Source organism: Xenopus tropicalis, chromosome 8 (assembly GCF_000004195.4).
Source record: "Xenopus tropicalis strain Nigerian chromosome 8, UCB_Xtro_10.0, whole genome shotgun sequence".
In the NCBI taxonomy this organism is placed as follows: domain Eukaryota; kingdom Metazoa; phylum Chordata; class Amphibia; order Anura; family Pipidae; genus Xenopus; species Xenopus tropicalis.
Window position 1 is genome coordinate 128,806,698 of NC_030684.2, and position 24,029 is coordinate 128,830,726.

At 43.2% G+C, this 24,029-nt stretch overlaps 1 protein-coding gene across 1 annotated transcript in view; it reads right to left on the minus strand.

The window, feature by feature from the left end:
- The window catches only part of sv2a (synaptic vesicle glycoprotein 2A), a 67,239-nt gene continuing 43,210 nt past the window's right edge, over positions 1-24,029 (minus strand). Inside the window, exons 3-13 of the mRNA XM_012969548.3 lie at positions 16,211-16,391; positions 15,777-15,928; positions 14,610-14,743; positions 13,956-14,045; positions 13,469-13,579; positions 12,750-12,838; positions 5,650-5,814; positions 4,682-4,815; positions 3,127-3,333; positions 1,677-1,836; positions 1-412 (exon numbers count right to left, since the gene is read on the minus strand). Of these exons, the coding sequence (XP_012825002.1) occupies positions 229-412; positions 1,677-1,836; positions 3,127-3,333; positions 4,682-4,815; positions 5,650-5,814; positions 12,750-12,838; positions 13,469-13,579; positions 13,956-14,045; positions 14,610-14,743; positions 15,777-15,928; positions 16,211-16,391 (1,607 nt within the window). The 3' untranslated portion in view covers positions 1-228. The remainder of the gene's footprint in view (positions 413-1,676; positions 1,837-3,126; positions 3,334-4,681; positions 4,816-5,649; positions 5,815-12,749; positions 12,839-13,468; positions 13,580-13,955; positions 14,046-14,609; positions 14,744-15,776; positions 15,929-16,210; positions 16,392-24,029) is intronic.

Here is a 24,029-nt window from a genome sequence, read left to right on the forward strand (position 1 = left end):
AATCACACTGAACACAAAATAACCCTTGAAGACACTCTCAAGTCTAGCAATAGTGCAAACAATTGGAGCCTTCTGTTCTCTTGAAATCATTCTATCTAACACTCATTTATATCACCTTATTAATATCTCAGGGGAGAGGAGGATTTGGGGCCGGGCCCCACAAAACAAAATAAAAATAAGACTTTTCACAGTGCCTACATATGTAATCTGTTTTTACATGGGTTTGTCTCACTGAAGTACTTGACCTCTGGTCTCCGGTAGTTTGAGGGCTAGAAAGCTACCCACCGCCAATGCTGCGGATGCCAACAAGATGGGCACGGCTTTGGCTACCCCGACGAATGAAGTGAAAATGCTGATTCCCAGGACAGCGGCTAATTTGCAGAGGGCATTCAAGAATCCGAAGGCTGTGGTCCTAAAAAGGGAGAAGATAAAAAGGACTAAATATAGGAATTTGCCCCATCAATTGCTGGCATTTGTTCCTTTCATATATAAATATAGAATGTGTCTAGATAAGTCATTTCTAGTTAATATGGCATACAAGCCAGATAGTAAGAAAAATCCATCTATTTCTTACTTGGTTCATACCAGCTGAGACTCAACTGTGCTCCATTGGTTCCTCAACCCTATACCTTCATTCAGACTCCAGTAGTGACACTAAGACAGACCAACAAGACAGACCAACATATTCCCAGAAGAGCACTTGTTTCTGTTATTTTACCAAGGACAGTTTATCTATGCAAAGGAAAATGGTGTCCCTACACATCATGAGGGAACATAGCTGGAGCACAAGGAAAAAGTCTTTCCAAGGGACCTTTCACATGTGCTCCAGCTGTTTTGACCAACTCCCTAACAGATGTCATCATTTCTGTCATCCAGCATTAAAATGATATCTACTAAATCTTTAGGTGCAAGTTTGCTGCTTATACTTTGGCCTCTGTGGAAACTGGAGCTACAGCCAACTGGAAGGTGACATCAAAATGCGCAATTTGAAATAGGAGGCAGAATGAAGGCACCAGAGCAAAGCAACATGGGTTACAGTAATTAATGAACCCTATATCTTCTATTTATTGTATTTTTCCTTCAGTCTGTTCAATAAATGTATTGTACAGCAGGGTTATATGCAAGTAGTGCATGGGATTTCATATATAGTTCAATCTATATGTCAACATTGAGACTTCCCTACTACAGCTAACATGGGTTTTTATGTTCAAAACTCTAAAAGAAAACATACAATTGAGTCACATTAGAAACTTTTCTTTAATACATAGCCCCCTTTATAAAAGGGGGTTTATGTGAAATATCTAAAAGTGAAATATTCCTAATACAATCAGTGAGTTCTATAATAGTGTGCGCCACCTTGTGCCCACCTAAAGTTATAACAGCCATCTATTCATTCACACGCTGGTGAGTTTAGAGTAACTATGTCAAAATTGACCTGATTCAGTAACCTACATCCAAAGACAAAGGATTCCAGAATTAACTAGAAGGACTCTCCAAGTTGTGATGGAAGGTCCAGTTGCACAAGCCCTTAGCCTTCAGCAAGAGGAGTAAATAAGTGAAAAGAACTTGATACACGGCACAAACTGGACCTCTTAAAATTGGGTTCCAGTAAGCGCCACCAATCAATATATTTATCTAATACTGCATCCTTTCAACCAACCAGCAGCTGGTTTTACCTCTTATCAGAAGGATAGAGTTCCACTGTCAGGACATCCAGCGCATTCCAAGAAGCGATGCTGACCCCTCCGAATAGGCAGAGCAAGGCAATCATGGCCGACTCACTGTTTCCAAAGAACAGGAAGAAGCAGCTGATGCAAGACATAACACTGGAGCCAGCTATGAATAGAAAGAAGGCAGGATGATGTAGGTTTATACTACTAACAGAAGCCATACGATGCTGGACCAATTATAAACCCTACAGAGATGTCCTAATGTATGTATTTAATGCCAGGTGAAAGTGCTGAGCTCTCTGATGGGTAATGTAATGTAACTGGGGCAAGGTGCAGGACTTTCTAGTGCAAGAAAGCCATGTAATTAACACCTGCCATAGACTGGTAGACTGTTAAGTGGATTTCCCACCTGTTATTCCTTAAATATGGATTGTGCACCATTGATTGTCCCATGGAAATACAGATGCAAATAATAAAGGGTATGAAGTATATGGTGGACAAAAACATAGCTCTTTGTAGATCTTGGCGAAGTTGCCAAGTGAGCGGATCTTCTCCCGATATCCCCACCTACGGGTGGGGCGATATCAGGCGAATTTAGGCTAATTCGGTCGTTTGGACCTGGGACCAAACAATCGAATTAGAACGTTGGTAATGGGCGCAGTCGGTTCAGGGGACCGCATCAACATGCCGATGCAGTCCCCGATCCGACGAAATTTTTTAACCTGCCCAATCGATATCTGCCCGATTTCAGGCCGGATGTCGGCTGGGCAGGCCCATCGCTGCTGGCCCTTCACAGGCCAATAAGCTAACGAATCAGTCTAAGGGACCGATAACGGCAGCTAGAATTGGCCCGTGTATGGCCACCTTAATTCTAGCAGTAAGTTTGTGCTAAGGTGGCCATACACACCACAATTACGATCTTTTCCACAACCATTGGCCGTAGGAAATGATCATTAGTCAACTCTTTTAATGTTATGAGCTGAATAGTTAGAAATGCAGATAAAAAACAAAGGAATTATTGTTGGACTCCTTAAAGGGAACCCAAATGGTTGCCTCGTCTCCCACCATACACCGATTATCGTACGAAACCAAGGTGCATTTATATCCACCTTTAATGTTCTTAAATGATTGTTGTCCCAGCACACAATCTTCTGTGTATGATTTAAGCAAAGCACAGTTTAAATGATGATGTTACATTGCTACTACAGGGTAAAGTTATCTCACTGCTGGGTCGTATGTTGGGATAACAGGGTTAGGGAGGGGTAACAAATCAGTTCTTTGGCCCCACCAAAGTTCTGCTTCTGAGCAGGGAGTTGTAGCCCAAAGTGTATGAAGAGCAACTAAATCTGAGTTTTGGCGTAACCTTGCCATCTGTCTTGACCACAGAGAAGACAATTTACATAGAAGACATTCTTGGACTTGTAGTGCACACAGACAAAGATGAAAAGCAACTCACCCAGCATTCGAAGGCGGCCGATTTTGTCCATGAGCAAAGCAGATACGATGTTGCCAGGCAAGACTGCGAGAGTGCCTAGGAAGCTCACAAAGTAGATCATGTAGGCGTTGTTGATATCATCGCTGAAGTCTAGCTGGCAGCCTTCCTTACTGTGCAGGAATGTGCTGTTGGTGAACTTACTGTTGATGAACTTGTAATCGAACAGGTCTGTGGATCCAGATCAAGATTGAGAGTGAGAGAATATAACCAAAAAAGTGCATGCATGGGAGTCAGCCAGTCTGGTCAGCAGTGCCTGGGCTGATCACAACTAGGAAGATCAGATTTAAACATTTATTGCAAAGATTGCACCAGGTCTTGTAACCCATAGCAACCAATAAACAAGCAGCATTTACTGGTCACCTGTTTGACATTAAGCCTATGAATACGTAATATAATATGGTGCAATTACATCTAGTTTTATCTGATATGGCATTGATAGGAACATCAAAGTAGTGGAAGTGACGCAACCACCAACTCTGGTGTGCATCTATGCATTTTGGGGTCATATGTACCCCCCTGTACCAACAGGCTCTAAATTTGCTCATAATATGAACAAACAGATACAATTAAACTATGCAGTCATTGTTGTTTCCCTAGTAGATAGTCCTGCACAGTCCTGGATTAATGAGATGTGAGGCCCCAAGGCTACGCTTTCTACAGGCTTTTCCCACTCCCAACAATTATATAAATAATACAGCAATTAATTTTCAAATCATTAACTATTAGTAATAATTATTAGTAAAATAATGCACCACTTTCCAGTTGCTTATCCTCCTGCTATTAATCAGTGTGAGAAAACCAAGAAATCTGCAGGAATTTTGGGGGGTATAGTGTTCAATTAATATTAAAGTTTATATATAATGATGAGCAAAGATGCATGGATTCGCTGGACAAAATTTTTGCAAAACATTCGCTGCAACAAAAATTCTCAAAGGAAAAAGTGGTGGCCGCATCAAAACAAAAGTCACAGTTACATCAAATAAGTCGCAGCCGGGTCAACAAAGTTGCAGTCCTGTCAAAAAAGTAGCAGTTGGGTCAACAAAGTCGCAGTTGGGTCAAAAAAGTCATGGGGCATCCGCATTTCGTGAATTTTTCGCCATTTTGTGAAGTTTTGCAAATTTTCCGGGGAAGGGAAACGGCACAGATCCGCTCATCACTAATTATATACTATACATTTATAAAATCATGCCTCAGCCACTAGACTATCCACTATATTTTATAACAGTATTTTCATATATCACATAACACCATAAGTGATTATGAGAATGTCTGACTAGTTTAATTAACACCTCTTATGAAGGAATGTTATCAAATATTCCTGTATCAAAGTGTTGGCATCTCTGTGAATCATTTTATAAAGCCAGGAACATGAGGATTTCAAATCTTAACCCCCAGAAGCATTTTTTGAAATTCCCCTTTTGAATAAATTCTATTTCAAATATTTAGAGCTTTTTGGTCATAAATGAAAAACGTTAAACCTACTGCCAAAAGCAATGGCCGCTGAGGAATACATTACCTGTGTTGTAGAACATCGTGCGAATGAAAGAGCAGTTTTTGAAGAACGTGTTACTGGAGGTGATATCCTCAAAGTAGCAGTCGGTGAACAAGGAATCTTCAAAGATGACCGACTTCAGCTTGAGGCCTATGAATCTGCCGGGAAGAGAGAGAGACCCACGAGTGAATCTTGATCATTAGATACTACCCAGCGGTTGGTTCTATGTACGGCAAAACATTTTCTGTCAAAACCTTCATACTCTCTTTTGTAATTGCAATTTCCACGGGTGAAGAAAGGCTTAAGATGATCTTTACAGCCTCTATGCCCCTTTGATATACGTGGTATGATGGCACACCAATATAATTAATACCAATGCTGGGTACTCACTGTGTTGGGGCTACCTGAAAGTCCCCATATATAGAATACTCCAAAAACAGGGCACACCAATATAAACAATCCACATTTATTTAACAAAATCCCAACATGTTTCAACCTCAACAATGGGGTCTTCATCAGGGGCTCAAGCAAACAAAAAAATTGCCCTTTTGAAATTGCTTTGGCTGCCTCTTTATGGGGCCGATGTACAATATCATTGTTCAAAGAACCATCAAAGGACTATGCACTCTATAATAAATCTTTTGAAAGATGCCACCTCTGGTAGGGCAGGGGATGGGCGTCTTGTCAATGCTGATTCTTCATGGTCAACAAAATGTGTATTTTCCACCCTTGTGCTTTAACGTTGCAGCCAACTGAATTGATTGGAGCAATTGGCAAACGTTCATGGTTACATTGATTATTGGGTGTATTTATTAACATTGGAAACAAACATCAATGGTCACCTACAACAAAAGCAAAGATCTGATTCACCATTGTTTTTGAGTTTCTTCTAAGCTACATTTTTTCCCCGGCTAAAACAACTGGCTTATGCTCTGTATCTGCACCACAAGAAAGCTGGCAAGTGTGGCCGGAAGGTTAACAGTTGATCTTACTTGTCGTTGTGGTATTCTCCTTTCCTGTGGACCTGGTTTTCCAGGGTGAAGTTGAAGTTGAAGTTATTCACAGACTCGTTATGGAAGTATTTTGTACGCGAGGCGTAGTCGATGTTCTGCAGGTGTTTGATCATGTCTGGGAACCACACGGTCAGCCCATAGTAACTGAGGACAAAAGAGCAACTTGATAAATATAATACAATTATTATATATATGGGAAGCTCCATATCTGCATTTATTAATGGGAGCCACCATTTTTCTTGTGTTGAATGATGTATTGTTCATCAAACTCACTCCAATTTATGCAAAACCCCCCAAAAATCAGTTACCCCATGTTTTAAAGTCTTCTAACCTTCTTTTGGCTTCCTATAATATTATTGTTACAGACTTCTGCTCAGAAATGCTTTAAACAAAGGTCCTCCTGTCACCACTACAGAGGGTATTTAGTAACAGTCGCGAGCGGATCTTCTCCCGATATCCCCCACCTACGGGTGGGGGGTATCGGGAGAATCCAGGCTATTTTGAATTATAATGACGGGCATAGGCAACGTCGGTCCAGGGACCGCATCAACAAGCCGATGGGGTCCCTGATCCAACTAGATTTTTAAACCTGCCCAATTGAGATCTGCCCGATTTCAGGCCAGATATCGGTCGGGCAGTCCCGTCGGCAGTGCCCATACACGGGCCGATTAGCTGCCGAATCGGTCTAAGGGACCAATATCGGCAGCTAGAATCGGCCCGTGTATGGGGACCTTTACAGACATAGGACATTAATGGTGTATCAGCTATAGTTTTAAGAAGGGCATTTACCTTTTTAACCCATATTGACCTTCAAACAGAAAATTCTGGTGTAACTAGGAGAGGAAATAGGGTAAGATTTTGGGAGAATGCCTAACTGGCATTCAGGGTGAGCCCCCACCTGCCGCCTCTCCAGGGGTGCCAACCCCACAGTTTGAGAACCCCGGCACAAAGAATTTAGCAGAAAACTAAATCTTGGATTTGGTGCATCTAAATAAGCGTCAACCCGTTAAGGCAGATAGACTTTGTCTTCTTGTCAGAACCTGCAGTTGCCGTAGTTCCTGCAGTCATAGCTTCTAAACTGAGAGAGAAAAGCTTTCACACTCTATAAACCCGAGTAATAGCTGTGAAAGCTGCAGCGGTAGCAGTCTGGATGCTAAATGAGCTCCTTGCTTTTCACACAACAATATTGGTTATGATTTCAGGTCAGGAACAGTTTGTAGCATTACCATGGAGTACACTCCGGGTGGGTGTGGGCGGAATGCCTAGAAACTAACAATGCACCAACCCGCTTATCTTGGGAAGAATTAAGCAAGCCTTATATTTCCTTTGTCTTTTTCATTTATGTCAACGGATATATTTTTAGCAGGTGAAAATTACTTTTCTCACTAAAGGAGCTAAAGCTTAATTTAGACTCTACACATTAGTACATGCTGTAATGATATGATTAAGTATCTGTGCAATGCTGTGCAATGACGTCTGGTGTGTCAGCTTCCCCTTTAGAAAGAAAATCTGAAAATGGCAAGAGTTCTAATAAAAAATACAACATCATATTTCCTTTCAAGCATCCATAAAGTACAGCTGGCCCCCTGTTTATAGGAGCGGTGGCTTATTCCCAGTATGGAAAGTCTCAGTTATGAAGAAAGACTGGCCAAGTTGGGTCTGTTTACACTGGAGAAGAGGCGCTTAAGACATGATAACTATGTATAAATATATAAAGGGATCATATAATAACCTTTCTAATGTTTTATTTACCAGTAGGTACCAGTAGGTACCGTTACCGTTTAGAAGAAGGGAGGTTCCATTTGAATATTCGGAAAGGATTTTTTACAGTGAGAGCTGTGAGGTTCTGGAATTCCCTCCCCGAATCAGTCGTGCTGGCTGATACATTATATAACTTTAAGAAGGGGCTGGATATTAAGTGACCAAAGATGGTCTAAGCACAAGTAATGAAAGTATGAGGAGAGGCTGTCAAAGTTGAGGTTGCTTTCTCTGGAGAAGAGGACCTTACAAGGGGGTGTGATTACTTTTTACAAGTACATTTGAGGACATAATAGGCTTTCCTTGGCATAGAAAAGAAAAAGGACAAGTGTCCACCCTTTAGCCTTGAGGAACAGAACTTACAGTTAAAACAATGCAAATGGTTCTTTACAGAATGGGCTTTAAGATGGGTTTTGATGACTTCTTGGATAGACAAAATCTACACAGCTACTGAAGGCCTCAAGTTAGTTGTGTTTAAGAATATGTATGTGTGTGTGTGTGTGTGTGTATATGCTTTTGGCATTTGAAGGGGTTTCATGCATGGTTAACTTGATGAACACGGGTACTGATTTGTTGGCTACCCCATAGTTGCATTTAAAATACTGCATTGCATTCTGGGAGTATTGCCAAGCTAACAACTTAACAACCATTTTATTCCGAAGCCTTTGGGACCAAGATTTTATGGCTTTTTTTTATTGGTACATCTTGAAAACAGCAGTTGTGACTGTAGCACACCATGTAGAGTACAAGCAATTGCGTTGAATGTGAAAAACCAGAATGAGACCTTGAAATGAATGTACCCAGAAATAAACAAAATAGTAAACAAGCATGGCGCTGAATGAGAGCTGGACCAGGGGTTACAAATGGCGCTATTGGTGGTGTCTTTGGGCTGCAGCAATGACAGATGCAGATTTGCCACCATTGCTATTCTGGCTTATGAAACAGCTCTCATTTATTACATGTTTATATTGGTGAGGAGAGAGCAGCTGCCTATTTAGCTTTGCTGTCAGGATTGATTGCCTTAGCCAGCGAGGCCCAGGGGGTGGGAGGTGGGGGTTGTGACTTAGCTCTAAAAAGGCTGATGTTTGGACTTGGGAAATAGCACCCTAGACAGAACAATATGAAGGTAGATCTTTCTACCCACAGTAATCCATGTTTCCAATGCTCCATATATAATAGTGGGAGCTTTTCCCTTTCTATGTTATTCACCATAGACATAACGGCTCATTTGTGAAGACCACAGACAGAAATGTGAACGTACTAAGGGGGCACAAAAGTGCTCATTCAGGGAGCACTTCTATCTGGGGTCTGACTGCATTGGGGGGTCTGCAAATTAGGGGAGCGTTGAGAGGGGGGTTGCCTATGTTCCACCCCACACACCTGCATGAATACAGGGCTACCGAATGCAGCTAGCAGTGTTCAATTACCCCTATAGGTTGGTGTTTTATATGGAGAATTTTTATATTTCAGAAACAGCCAAAGTACTTACCCAGCTAGACTACAACAATCAACTCTGTGATTCTAGCCAACTAACCTTCTCCTAAGCGCTTCCTCTAGATTCCGCCATTGATATTTCCCCACATCTGCTTTGCCCCTGGGCCTGTGCAAATCCCTTCACTGGTTCTTTATATTTTCTTAGCTCTTTAGAACTAAGCACCTTCCTTCTCAGTTCTTATATCCTTCATGGTCCCTACATAGTTCTCCTTGCCATTCTATATACTCCGCATTCTTGACTGCTAAATTTCTGCCTGTCTCCGCACTTTCCTCTTGAGGCTTATCAGGCTCTCACCTTCCCTGCCTATATATATTTTTATCTGAAGAAAGCCTCCCACAAGCAGAACATACAAACACCTTGAAGATAGTGCCCTGATTGGAATCAAACTCAGGACCCCAGCGCTGCAATACAACAATACTAACCACTGAGCCACCATTCCATGATATTTTGCTTTCAATGATAAAATATAAATTTGGCACCAGGAGAAAACTGAATGGAACCAAAAAAGAGATTGGAAGTGGTACATTTTGGCTTATTCGGCTATGGGGGCTGCAACCATGTTGGGTTTGAAATATAGTGACCCCTAAAAACAACCTTTTATGTTACTGTTCAGTGACAACAACTGTACTAAAGACATGTGACCATTACCTCCTATAGAGACAGACACACAGGTCTGTAAATGCAACTATGCGGATTGCCCAAGAGGCGACACTCCACTTTTTTCACAATATGGATGGAAGTTATATTGCCAGACTAAGTAATTATCACTTACTTGACAAAGTGAGCACCGAATGCAGTGATCCTGCCAGAATACCAGTAAGTTATGAGGGCTCATATGTTATTAAACCCGTCATACCACAAGCCTTATAACTAAAACAAGTGAATTCCATACCACATCAGGCCACTCCTTGTGCCTTTACCAGTATGTATGACCCCCAAAGACCCCAAATTAGCCCTTTGGACTATCAACCTTTGTTGTGATTACATCAGAGTTTAAAGGTGACAGTCTAAAATCTAAAATCCAAGCTGTATGGATTCTCCGGCAGATCTAAGTAAAGGGGCTGCAGTTTTGCACTGTGAAGGCAATCACTTGGATAACCAAAAGGCTTTAGTGGAATACTACACTACTCAATTGCTATAGGTAAGGCTATTAATGCAAGTTGCAAGTGATTGTGGTACTGGACCAAGAAGCCAGCTGCAGTCATCCCTTTCGATCTGGTCTGTCCCTTTCCCACCTTTCCCATCCTCCCCTGCAGAAACATGAGTTGGGACTTGCTCCTCACATGACTTAGCGGCTATAGAAAAGGTCACATAAGGCAACTCCAACCACAGTGGTTTCTCTTTCATTGTTATCGTCACTGCCAAGTTCCTAATATCATTTATACACGAGATATACTGCATAAAGAGTATATATAATGAAATTAGCCCTGCCTGCCTAGACGGCTCTGTTGTGGCAGCAATAAGCGACATTAGGCTCCATTTATTTACTTTTCGGATATCCACTCTCTTTATGGCTCCGAGCATCGTCCATAACTTCATTAGCAGCTGACGGTGGCTGTTTTAATGTGCAGCCGAGGAACGGCAGACGGTAACTGGGAATATGGCATTTTAATTACCTCACTGACACTTTGAATTAACAGTTATTTGGAGGAATCAATTTGGAAGGCTCAATCCTGATTAGGAAATACAGACATTATCCGCAGCTCAGGGCGAATCTGCCAGTTAAGCGCCATGTGTTTCAGGAGGTGGGAAGCTATCTGTCTGCTCAATTGGTCTTGGGATAGAGAATTCCCTTGCAGGTAGAGAGGCATGTCTAATTAATTGGCTCGATCATTAACCAGTTGGCTAAATATTACCAATTCCTATGCTAATGTATGGAATGCTTAGTACCAAGGTAGGCCTCTCTGATAACATTATTGAGGCCGTATAGTACATGGAACATGGGAAGCGCACCTATATGAGGGGCATTAGTAGCGTATGTGTACTGCCTTGCAGGTCATTCATTAAAGCTCAACATTTTAAAAAGACATCGGAAAGCTTAGCTTTCTACATATAATAGATATAATAAAACCTAAACAACATTTAATATTGCTTTAGATGGGATGTTTACCTTGTTCTAGATCAGCTAAAAGGCTTGTTTCGCTTGGACAAAAGGATGAAATTGGTGGGCATTTGAGTCTCATCTACTCTGTATAACTACCGTACTTATAGTAACATCAAGATAAAGAAGTCAAGATGACCAGGTCTGGACTGAGACTTAAGATAGGCCCTGGCATTTCAGGTAACCAGAGGCCCAAACAGCCCCCCACCAGCCCACTAAATAGTGACTGTCTCCAGGCCAGAGGATGATCACTCTACCACTAGCACTTGGTGGATAAATACCTGGATTTCTTTTTCTTAACAAAACTTTTGGAAGGATGAAAATAACAGAAGAATAGAAAGGGACATAGTGCAAAAAATCCCCCCCCTAAAAAGCCATGTTTATTGCATTTTGAAACCTCAGGAGTTCTTACAAACTACAGACACAACTGCATAATATAGGGGTGGCAGATCTGTGTTCTAGGGCATGCCCCTACCACGTGCGTAATCTAGAACATGCAAAGCAAAAGCAACAGGGAATGCAACGCACAAGAAAGCTTACTAAAGTCTCCTATTCTTTGCACTAAATATTTTATCTGTACAAGGCTGTGTCATAGGTACAGTACTTAATATCCTTCTATTAGTGTCTGTAAGTTACACACCCAATCAGGTATCTCCTTCCTTGTGTCTCTGTGACACTTAGCTCTTAATCTTTAATGTAACTGTACTTTGTACTTTGTGTTTGCATTTATTATTGTATTTACCCCCGTTTGTTCTATTATTCTATTGTTCTGTTGCTGCATACATACGTAATATTTTATAAATAATATTATTTATAAATAAAGTATATATTATAATATTAATGTACAATTAATTTATATTATTTCTAAATAATAATATTAGGCATGCACCAAACCCACTTTTTTTTTCGGCTGAATCCGGAATCCGGAACCGAATCCGAATACTAAATAGCATTTGCTACTTAGGATCGGGAAGGGGCAAAAATTTCTGCGGGATTTGCTGCATCCCTAAATAATATACATACAAGTACTCTGTACAAACTCCAGCATTGGCACTTGAACCCATATTAAATCGGCCCATCGGAACCATGGAGAATGGAGGTGGGTGTGGAAGGATTGCTGGGAGGTGGTAATCAAAAGAGAACCCCTTCATGCAGTGATGGTCAACTGTTTTAAAGCGAGATGTGAAAGTTCCAAGGTCACCATGATCAGCTATCATTATAATAAGGCCCTGCTTAGAAATACAAGGCCAACAGGAAGAGTCTGGAATTTGATACCTTCAGTACAAAATCCCTTCTGTTTTCCAGTCTGATTCCCTCTGGAGATCACAAGATGCTCTTCTTTGAGTGGCCCTGATCCCCATAATCTCCTGACCCTTCCTGCTCTCCCTAATTCCCAACCTCTGGCCTGGAAATGGGCTTATACCTTACTGAGGCTCCACAAAACTAGTGTAGTTGGGTCTGTGTGTTCCCTACAGGTATATGGTACAAAAGCCTCAAAGAAGAGAGCTGCACAATAAAAACAGTAGATGGGATTTTATTACTGTGACTTTGAGCATAGACGTAAGCTCTTCTGAGCGAGCAGAAATAGAGTAGAAGGCAGACAGGCTTTTTACAACCCATGGTAATGTGCCAACTGAGGCAAAATGCACAAAAAAGTTATTGATATTGCCCTGTTAAATGCTTTTATTTATTTTTATTTCTGCAGTGGGTTTGCTCTTTTCTTACCTGAAGGACATGGTGAACCAAACAGCCATCATCATGAGAGTAATGCGACGGTATTCTGGGGCAAAACACTGATGGAAGTTGGCCCAGACCTGTGGACATATAAATAAACTGAGTGGTCAAGTGCAGGAGTGTAAAAAAAAGATGGTAGCACAGCAGAAATATCAAACCAGTAGAATACCTTCAAAGAAATGGGGCCCAGTTATACTGAATTAAGTAAAATGTGTGTTTATGTGTGTATAGAGATGATCTTCCCTAAAGACTTACAGGTTTTTTGCTGTGGGTCCCAGGCACTTTTAGTTACTCCACCCAATGGAACTATATTTAATGACCATTGTAGACTCTCAGCTCGTCTTATGGTGTAGGCCTTGCCTGACCATGGAATGAGAAATACACCCTGCCAACCTTGCAGATCTCTATCCTAATGTCATTCCAGTATATAATTAATCAAGTGAATGAAATGTGGTTGCCCTGTATCTGCTTGCCCCCAAGTCATCAAATGGGTCATTCTAGAGCATAAATCATTGGTTGCTGAAGACTGCTGTTACATTTCTGTGGATTTATATCACGTATCAAGAAGACAATGCTTGAAAATACCCATGGATGTACAGACATCCAAAGACATGCAAGTAAAGCTCACACACATCTTGGTTGGTCATTTCCACCTGCTGCCTCTGTTAAGTATCTAGTGACAAAACATCTCCTTAGGTATCATGTTATACCTCTTGTGATAGGTTGAGAAGTTTGATCATCCATCGTCTGTGCAAGGCCCCAGTGTCGGACTGGATCTCAACAAGCTCATCGTCTTGCTTAATAGTTTTTATTTGGGTCACCTAATGAAGGAAAAAAACAGCTGTCAGGCCAAGAATGGGCTACAAAAGGCAGAATTTGCTTGATGTTGAGCTCATCTGACAATAGAGATATTTCATTCAAGACAAATGGAATTAGAATTGGGAGGGCGTTGGCATATCCAGCAGACAGGCTGCATATATACCATAATCCTTTAGTAATCTCCTGCGCCGCTCTAAAGATCAGGAGCAAACGTTCTCTCCCAGCCTCATTTACCTACAGCTTTATCAACTGTCAGAACTCTAATTGTATTTAATTATGCTGCTTATGAACTATAGCAAGGTTAAAAAGCACTGATGCACAACCAAAGCCTATAGACTATAGTTGGTCATACAGTTGGTTGGGGTTTTTTCTACTCACGGAAAACACTCTCTCAGGGTGTCCTTTGGCTCTCATATTGGTGTCATGAACTTGCTTTAGCACCATCCAAGCTTCATCGTGCTTCCCATTCTAAAATAGATAGATAGAGCTGATGGTTTATGGTACTTATGACTCCATTTCTTCTTGATAGTTACAACAGAGGCCTTACCGCACACCCTAGTTCTCCAAATTTGACCGCCCGGTGCACATTGCCAGAGGGATCGGCACCCTCACACAAACCGACAGGAAAACAAAAAGCAAATTGGCACTCAGGGCTAAAGGGAAATAATTCCTTATTAGAAAGTCTTTATTTGCGAAAAAGATGCAACGTTTCGAGGCCAATCAGCCTCTTTATCAAGCTTGATAAAGAGGCTGATTGGCCTCGAAACGTTGCATCTTTTTCGCAAATAAAGACTTTCTAATAAGGAATTATTTCCCTTTAGCCCTGAGTGCCAATTTGCTTTTTGTTTTCCTGTCCATTTCTTCTTGACCCTCCAGGATCTAGTATATTAAGTGTTGAGAGAAGGTGTATTTCACTTGAAGCTAAGTATGAATTAGTCATTAGTGTTGGGTTAAGGTGTAGAATTGGGTCTCACAACAGAATATCAAAGTAGTTCACTTTGGTAAAACACACCTTCTGGGATGTTGTCTTACCTCTAAGAAAAAGCGAGGGCTCTCAGGCATGGTGGTTAAAGCCCCAATAGCAAAGACAGATGGGAAGGCACACACCAGCACAAACACCCTCCAGCTGTGGAATTGGTAAGCGGAACCCATCTGGAAGCTCCATCCTATAAGGAAGATAAATAAAAGATGTAACTGTAGCATCCGCAGAGTCAGAAATGGTCTATTACATGATCCAGTGCAATATGAGACCATACTTGCATCACCTTGTCCTTTTTATATATGAATGCCTTTCTGTATGAGAGACAATTTACTGGAATAGAGAAAGGATGGTTCTAAACATTAAAGAACTTCTGGTAAAGCCTGAGAGGGTTCCTTTATCCCTATTCCTCTTCACAGGCTGTATCTAAAGTATCAGTTATCATCATCTTTTGTACTGAAATGACTCTTGACTTTGTGCTTAAATGCTGAGCCTTTTTTCTGTATTTAGAAGATAAAATACCGTATTCTAGTTTGTTTGGGTTGAGAATTTTTGCTGTGCCAGTCTTGTACAAATGATATCTGTCAGTTATGTTGGCAGCCAAAAGGAACCCCAGTGTCGGACTGGCCCACAGGGATACCAGGAAATCTCCCGGTGGGCCCAGGTGTCAGTGGGCCCTCCTGCCCTTTACCAAATGGCCTGCTATATGGTCTTTCCCTATTTCTAAATGGGAATGAAGAGGAGAAATAGATGGAAGAATAGATACTAGCATGTAAATAAAAGAGGAAAAAATGAGGTTGGGTGAAGAAAGGAGGAAAAATAGTTTGGAGAGTGGGTTTTCTGGTGGGCCCCTGGGGTCCCAGTCTGACACTGAGGAACCCTAATTGTAATTTCAGTAGTGATGTATTATACAGGTTAGCCCTGGGTGAGAAAATGACTCACCTACCTAGACTCTGATTAATGTATCTACTACCTACCTACCTATATTCTGATCAACCCATAGGCTTGGGTTGCTTATATATCCTGATTGTAGTTCAGGTAGTTTTGGCTAAACTATTTTAGCTCTATGATTCCTATTAATCTTTCAACAAGTAAAGGACAAGGAAGGCACAACTTCCAGGAGGTGGGGGCCATTACTAGAGGGGAATATGTAGCTCGGCCATTAAAAACAAAATCATTTCTAATAAATACAATTGGGAATGTGTTCTCCATTTACTTACCATAGTGTGGAATGATGGCCCAAGCCATTGCTGAGGCGTAGATCCCACCAATCATCCAGAACATGCACAGCCAGCTCAAGTGCTCTCCCCTTTTCTCTTGGGCCAAAAACTCAGAGAAATAGGAGAACACAATTGGAATGGACCCGCCAATACTATGAAGAAAAGAAAGAAACAAGCTAAGATTTCATACAAGGAAAGCAATGGATAGGCCCTGCAACAAACTCTGGTATTGGGCCTTGCTGGTATTGCTTCCTTTCTCTTATCTCTTTTTTGTCTGATTTAATGTTTGGATTGGTCCTTGGTATCCACAGAAGAATTATAAGGCATGAAATAAATGGCTCAAACTAACCATTTCATTGGTTAACACATTACATTCAGTAAGCCAGCTCAATGAGCAGGACATGATCATGAAAAGCAAAAAATAACATTCTCACCCAACACCAGACAGAAGCCTGCAGAACAAGAAGGTCCCATATCCCTGGACAAATGAAGAGAAGAAGGCAAACACACTGTTGACAGAGAGAGAGATGAGTAGGCATTGCCGTCGGCCAATGCGGTCTGCCATCCCTCCCCATAGGAAAGCACCAACCATCATCCCCAGGTAGACGATGAGACCTGCAGAGACAAATTAATAATGAAATACTGTAGTTTCTCTCTTCTGCTGCCCATAATGTTCATTACAGAACAGGTCCATACCCTTTACATGATTATGCACAGTCCCTTAAACGTCCATGGATGCTCTATTGCTTAACTCTTCCATACTCCTTTTATTATGTATCCTACAGGCTGCACCATATAACCCTGAACTGTAATGAGCTCCATTTTGGAAACATCTACACCAAAGGTCCCCAACCGTTTATACCCGGAAAAAGATTTGGGGAGCAACACATGCATGAAAAAAGTTCCAGGGTTGCCAAATAAGAGGTATGATTGGCTATTTTTATTTCATAAAAATATACTTTTTTAGTAGTATGTGCCATTGGGTAATCCTAAATAGAAAATTGCCATTTTAAGAATTAAGGACCGCCCCCTGGGATCATAGGATTCACAGTGCACACAAACAAGCCAAGGCACACATACATGCTAGGCCCCATCAGCCAATGAATGGACAGAGTTCTGTCTTTTACTCCCACACTACTTCCTGTTACAGTTAGAGCTGCATTATTTCCTGTCAGCTGATCTCTGAGGGAGCACACAGCCCATCACTAAATGGCGGCTCAAGGGAAACTACCTGTTGGTTAAGTATTCATTCTGCGGGTATAGTTTTCCATTAATAGTTTGGAACCCCACCAGTGATTTTGACTCTCGTTCTGAGAGCATTGCTCAGTGTGTGCAGGTATATGTGGGGTAGTTGCTCCTTTATACTATAATCAGAAGTAGTCACTATTATGAATATAATACACAATTTTTGGAGGTTGGTGTGCTCACAAACTGGTTGGGTTATACTGTTGAGGATTTTCAGTGCCTGAATTTATTCTACTATTTGCCCTGGACCCCAAATACCCATATGTAGGTTAATAATAAAACAAATATGTGATAATTTCATACCAGTCATTAAAAAAATGATTGTGCAAAAGAATAATGCAGAGTAATGACAGTTTAACAATTAAAAGGATACAACAAAATGGCAGTTTTAATCATCACTTTATTGATGCTGGGCTAATTGCCCAGGGCTAATTAGAAGGGCAGACAGAGAAGTATTAATATAGTAATGCATGGGGGTGAGAGGAGCCTGGGGGGGGCACTGCTATACCTGCAGCTGTTTGCACGGCAATAGATTTAGGACAGTCAGTTCTAAGCTGTCAGATTCACCGGCAAAAGCCTCAACTACATTTGGGCCTTGGGACTCTTAATTGAGCAATATAACTTGGAACTTTCACCTCCGCTCAGTGGGAAACCAAAAGGCTTGTGTACAGCTTGCTGCAACTTTTATTTCTAGCCATTCTCTGCTCGCTCATAGTGGTCCCCATAAGTATTGCCCTTTGCTACCTTTTAATATTGTGCTGTTATCTGCAGAGTTTGATCCTTAACCTGTTTTTTCCATCAGGCGCTCAGCTGTGTTCCTCACAGCAGCATTATATGGGCAGCTTTCTGTGCATTGGCCAGAGTGAGCCACAAGGTGGCAGTCTCCGCACTGCCTGGAACTCAAGGTGCAGGGTAGAATAAAGCAATGGCTAAATTCAAGTGACACTAATGCTTAAAGAGCAGTTCCTTGTGGATGAAAAGGCCTGCTGAAATTATATTCTGTACATAATGCCTGTCACCCCAGGGAATGGAGGGAGGTTGCAAATGTCACAGCTGTCTTTGAGGGGCCCGGGAAAGGGTGAAAACTGCAGTAGCTGTAGGTAGGAAAATAAGCACATTCATTTATTTAGTGCTGGCATTTCAGCAATGGCGCCACAATGCATAGAATTAAATACATTAAGGAAGGGACTGTGGCTGTGGGATAGCAGGTATAGTAGGGAGAGATGGTGCCTATAGTAGCAGTGGGGGGATAATAGCCTCTGGGAAGAGACTGGGGCTGTGGGATAGCAGGTATAGTAGGGAGAGATGGTGCCTATAGTAGCAGTGGGGGGATAATAGCCTCTGGGAAGGGACTGGGGCTGTGGGATAGCAGGTATAGTAGGGAGAGACGGTGCCTATAGTAGCAGTGGGGAGATAATAGCCTCTGGGAAGGGACTGGGGCTGTGGGATAGCAGGTATAGTAGGGAGAGATGGTGCCTATAGTAGCAGTGGGGGGATAATAGCCTCTGGGAAGAGACTGGGGCTGTGGGATAGCAGGTATAGTAGGGAGAGATGGTGCCTATAGTAGCAGTGGGGGGATAATAGCCTCTGGGAAGGGACTGGGGCTGTGGGATAGCAGGTATAGTAGGGAGAGACGGTGCCTATAGTAGCAGTGGGGAGATAATAGCCTCTGGGAAGGGACTGGGGCTGTGGGATAGCAGGTATAGTAGGGAGAGATGGTGCCTATAGTAGCAGTGGGGGGATAATAGCCTCTGGGAAGGGACTGGGGCTGTGGGATAGCAGGTATAGTAGGGAGAGATGTAGCCTATAGTAGCAGTGGGGGGATAATAGCCTCTGGGAAGGGACTGGGGCTGTGGGATAGCAGGTATAGTAGGGAGAGATGGTGCCTATAGTAGCAGTGGGATAATAGCCTCTGGGAAGGGACTGGGGCTGTGGGATAGCAGGTATAGTAGGGAGAGATGGTGCCTATAGTAGCAGTGGGGGTATAATAGCCTCTGGGAAGGGACTGGGGCTGTGGGATAGCAGGTATAGTAGGGAGAGATGGTGCCTATAGTAGCAGTGGGATAATAGCCTCTGGGAAGGGACTGGGGCTGTGGGATAGCAGGTATAGTAGGGAGAGATGGTGCCTATAGTAGCAGTGGGGGTATAATAGCCTCTGGGAAGGGACTGGGGCTGTGGGATAGCAGGTATAGTAGGGAGAGATGGTGCCTATAGTAGCAGTGGGGGGATAATAGCCTCTGGGAAGGGACTGGGGCTGTGGGATAGCAGGTATAGTAGGGAGAGATGGTGCCTATAGTAGCAGTGGGGGATAATAGCCTCTGGGAAGGGACTGGGGCTGTGGGATAGCAGGTATAGTAGGGAGAGATGGTGCCTATAGTAGCAGTGGGGGGATAATAGCCTCTGGGAAGGGACTGGGGCTGTGGGATAGCAGGTATAGTAGGGAGAGATGGTGCCTATAGTAGCAGTGGGGGATAATAGCCTCTGGGAAGGGACTGGGGCTGTGGGATAGCAGGTATAGTAGGGAGAGATGGTGCCTATAGTAACAGTGGGGGGATAATAGCCTCTGGGAAGGGACTGGGGCTGTGGGATAGCAGGTATAGTAGGGAGAGATGGTGCCTATAGTATAAACTTTGTCTGTTCTGTCATCCAGGGAATTCATTTAGGATTAATCATTTACAGTGGAAGCTCGTCAGTTTGTGTAATTTCTTTTAGAAATACCATCAATAGCTCTAAAGTAAGTGAAAGGAAATGTATAATGCGTTTAACAATGGAATCAGGAGCTCAGTGCATCCTGCTGAGACAGGGAATACAGTTCGGTATAGTTATTATACAGTATTTGCACCACTGGGAGACCCATAAGCTTTGTGAAATTTCATTAGAACTGTGAAACCCATATTATCTTTACTGTGCCGCTAGCCTGGTGCCAGAATAGGGGCAAAGGGATAATTTAGTCACATCACTCAGTGGCAGATTCCTTCTCAGATAAAGTGAGACCCACGGTACTATAATAAACTCATAGGTGGCTTGTGTTACATTCATTGGTCCCTCAGGGCCCATGTGATCTCCGCTGCTATATAGTACTAGGGTGGGAGACTTGCCCTGTTGCCAAGTTCCTTGTTCAATTAAACCAATTGGATTGTTCCCCTTATTAACACAATCATATTTGAACTATTTCATTGTGGGGCAGAAACCCATTGATTTTGTCTGCCTTTTCAGCTTTTTATTGACTGAAATTCAAGAACCTGCCTTCATTATTTCTACAGATTTAACTGTGTTCCTTGGCTTTATCCATGTCCATCTCTAAAGCCTGTGCTTAGGGGAGAAGGAGAAAGCAAGAGCAGTTTAATTAGTGGATTCAGAGCTGACACTCCAAGCAGGGTTGGACTGACCTCTGGGAATAGTAGAGGAGCTCCTATTGGGCCCAAGCCCCAATGCACCCAAGCCCCAATGCACCCAAGCCCCAATGCACCCAAGCCCCAATGCGCCCAAGCCCCAATGCGCCCAAGCCCCAATGCGCCCAAGCCTCAATGCGCCCAAGACCCAATGCGCCCCAGCCCCAATGCGCCCAAGCCCCAATGCGCCCAAGCCCCAATGCGCCCCAGCCCCAATGCGCCCCAGCCCCAATGCGCCCCAGCCCCAATGCGCCCCAGCCCCAATGCGCCCAGCCCCAATGCGCCCAGCCCAATGCGCCCAAGCCCCAATGCGCCCCAGCCCCAATGCGCCCCAGCCCCAATGCGCCCAAGCCCCAATGCGCCCCAGCCTCAATGCGCCCCAGCCCCAATGCGCCCAAGCCCCAATGCGCCCGAGCCACAATGCGCCCGAGCCCCAATGCGCCCCAGCCCCAATGCGCCCCAGCCCCAATGCGCCCCAGCCCCAATGCTCCCCAGCCCCAAAGCGCCCAAGCCCCAATGCACCCCAGCCGCAATGCGCCCAAGCCCCAATTCTCCCAGCCCCAATGCGCCCCAGCCCCAATGCGCCCCAGCGCAGGGCCATGACCCTCAGCTCCACCTTATTTTTAATACAGACACTTAGCACTGCCTACATTTCACTGTGGTGAGGGTGGGCCCTCGGTGGCAGGGTCTCTGATGGGCCTTAGGGGGCTTAGTCCAACATCCAAGGCCTAGGGTGGCAGGATTTTAGGGGCAGCATGCAGCCAGGGCACTTAGGGCTCAGTCCCCCAGTACTGCCAGTAGGGTGCTAGGTGCAAAGCACATTGCGGTGCAGTAGCGGTGGTGGCTGGGCCTAGGGGTTCCTACCATCATATTCAGCCTTAGGTCTAACAAGTAGATGTATTTATTAATGCCACCATAGAGTATCCTCAGTCCTAAGTAGATCCATGCAGGATTTTAAAGGGAATAGGCATGTTCCGAGTATAGTTAATACAGCAGATCCCAGGTTTCATGTTTTCCCATACGGTGCTGCCTTGGGCGCCACTCTAGGTTGGCCTGCCACTGAGATACTGCACTGGGGAGGTCAGGGAGCTGGGGGGACCCTAACAGTTTTACCTCTCCCAATTTTTAATGCTGATGGGACCCAGTTAAAATTTTTAATGCACCGGAACTTGCACCTCAATTGGAATCATCTTTTTGCCGGCAATTCACTAAACCACGTGCCTCTGTCCTCCTGAAGTCTCTGGCTCTTACACAGTAACTGTGTTACAGAATGTCCTAGCACATTTGCAATTAGTCTTCATTATCTATTCTTAAGGAAGGCAAGTTCATAAAATGGCTGGCCTTCCTCTTCTACATCTCTCCAGCTTTCAACTGGGGGTCACTGACCCCGGCAACCAAAAAATGATTATGAGGCTACCATTCTATTACTATTGTTACTTTTTATTTCTTATCTTTCTATTCAGTCCCTTTCCTATTCATATTCCAGTCTCTCATTCAAACCGCTGCCTGGTTGCTAAGGTAAACAAGACCCTAGCAACCAGATTGCTGCTGAAATTCCAAACGGAAGAGCTAAATAATTGAAAAACCACACAAAATAAAAAGATATGAAAACAAAATGCAATCAATATCTATGTCACACTAAAAGTTAACAACCCGTATAAATCAACTTAAGGTGCTGGGAGTCAGAGGCGATCAATACAGAGTGCTATGTGGTTGCTACGATTACACCAGCCATAGCAACCAGGCAGGCGTTTGAATGATAGTGTAGAATGTACACAGCAGAGGGCCTGAGTGGAAAGATAAGTAATGAGGAGAGCTTATAGAGATTATTTGCCTCCAGATGACGCCGACAGCCATAATGCTCAATAAATATTACATCTCGCTCGTTCAGGCTGCGCAAGAAAACAACATGCAAATAATATTGTAACATCAATATTTGCTTGAAAACAGAAAACCGCTGGAGGATTACGGCATGAATATGTAATGAAGATGTTAAACCGAGGGAAGAGATCCGAAGGCAATCTGTAAAGGAAATGCTTGCCGAACATCGCAGGAAATGGTTGGGGGCCATTAACCCCATCCCTGCCAGGGAGCTGCCGACAGAGCGTTCCGTGCCAGCCTTGCCAGGCCTTTGCATTGCACATAAAGAGTTAAAAGTGGCTTTGGCGCCCAGGAGAGGACCTCTGCATTGTGAGTCAGCGCATGTGAAGCGTGCCATTCCTGCGCAGTGTCTGCAGGCCCCGCGTATATCAAGCCATGGAGAAACGGGGAGATTTATGGGCAGCAAGGACGCAACAAAGGCAACAAAATTGATGCATAAAATCAGGAGCATCAGGGGGTAATTACTGAGTGTAGCTCTGAGTAATAGGGCAATATTCTAGGCATCGGGGCATCATTACTGATGGGGTTGCATGTATCTGGCTAATGAAAATATTAGGAGGAAAATGTATATTTATGTTGTTTTCATCCCACCTAACCCCACCCCGTGTTAGTGACTCAGTTTGCTGTTTTACCCAAATCTGCCATTGTCCCTGCTGGCTGACCGCAACTTCCTTACAGGGCCGCTGCTGGCCAAATGGGTGCCCTAAGCAGAAATTTACTTTTGTGCCCCCTCCCCCAAATATTACGGAAGTAAAAATAAAATAATAAAAAAAACCCTACACACAGTGCCCCCAATTGCCCCCATAGATTGATTGATAGAACTATCCGGGACAGCGGGATGCGCTATAAAAACCGGCGGGACAGTGTTGGGGGGGTATGTTATAATATATAAAAATGTTTTTTTTTGGAGCAGCTGGGATGGTGCCCCCCCCGGGAGTTGGTGCCCTGTGCAGACTGAGTACTCTGCTTTTAGGGAGCAGCAGCCCTGCTTCCTTATCACTCCCTATGGCCCTCCTGTTGTGTTATAATATCATAATAAGAGAAGGGGGTGGCCTGGCTATCCATAGGTAGGATCTCATGTGATTAGTGGCATAGGCAGCTAAGCAGGGCTGTAAATGGACATTTCCATAAAACAGAAAACCCAGCAAGTTTGCTTATAGCCATAAAACTATAGGTATTCCCCTTTACTAAGCACTATTCAGCAGGAATTCAGAGAGATACCGTAAGGCCTTTATTATAAATTCAGCTCATCTGCAGAGGGGGACTGTTCTGTTTATACAGGTATGGGATCCGTTATCCGCAAACCTATTATCCAGAAAGTTCTGAATTATGGAAAGGCCATCTGCCATAGACTCCAATATAAGCAAATAATTCTAATTTTTAAAAATGATTTCCCTTTTCTTTGTAATTATAAACCAGTATTGGGGGCAGAACAGCCCTATTGGGTTTATTTAATGGTTAAATTATTCCCTTTTCTCTGTAATAATAAAACAGTACCTGTACTTGATCCCAACTAAGATATAATTACCCCTTATTGGGGACAGAACAGCCCTATTGGGTTTATTTAATGGTTAAATGATTCCCTTTTCTCTGTAATAATAAAACAGTACCTGTACTTGATCCCAACTAAGATATAATTACCCCTTATTGGGGGCAGAACAGCCCTATTGGGTTTATTTCATGGTTAAATGATTCCCTTTTCTCTGTAATAATAAAACAGTACCTGTACTTGATC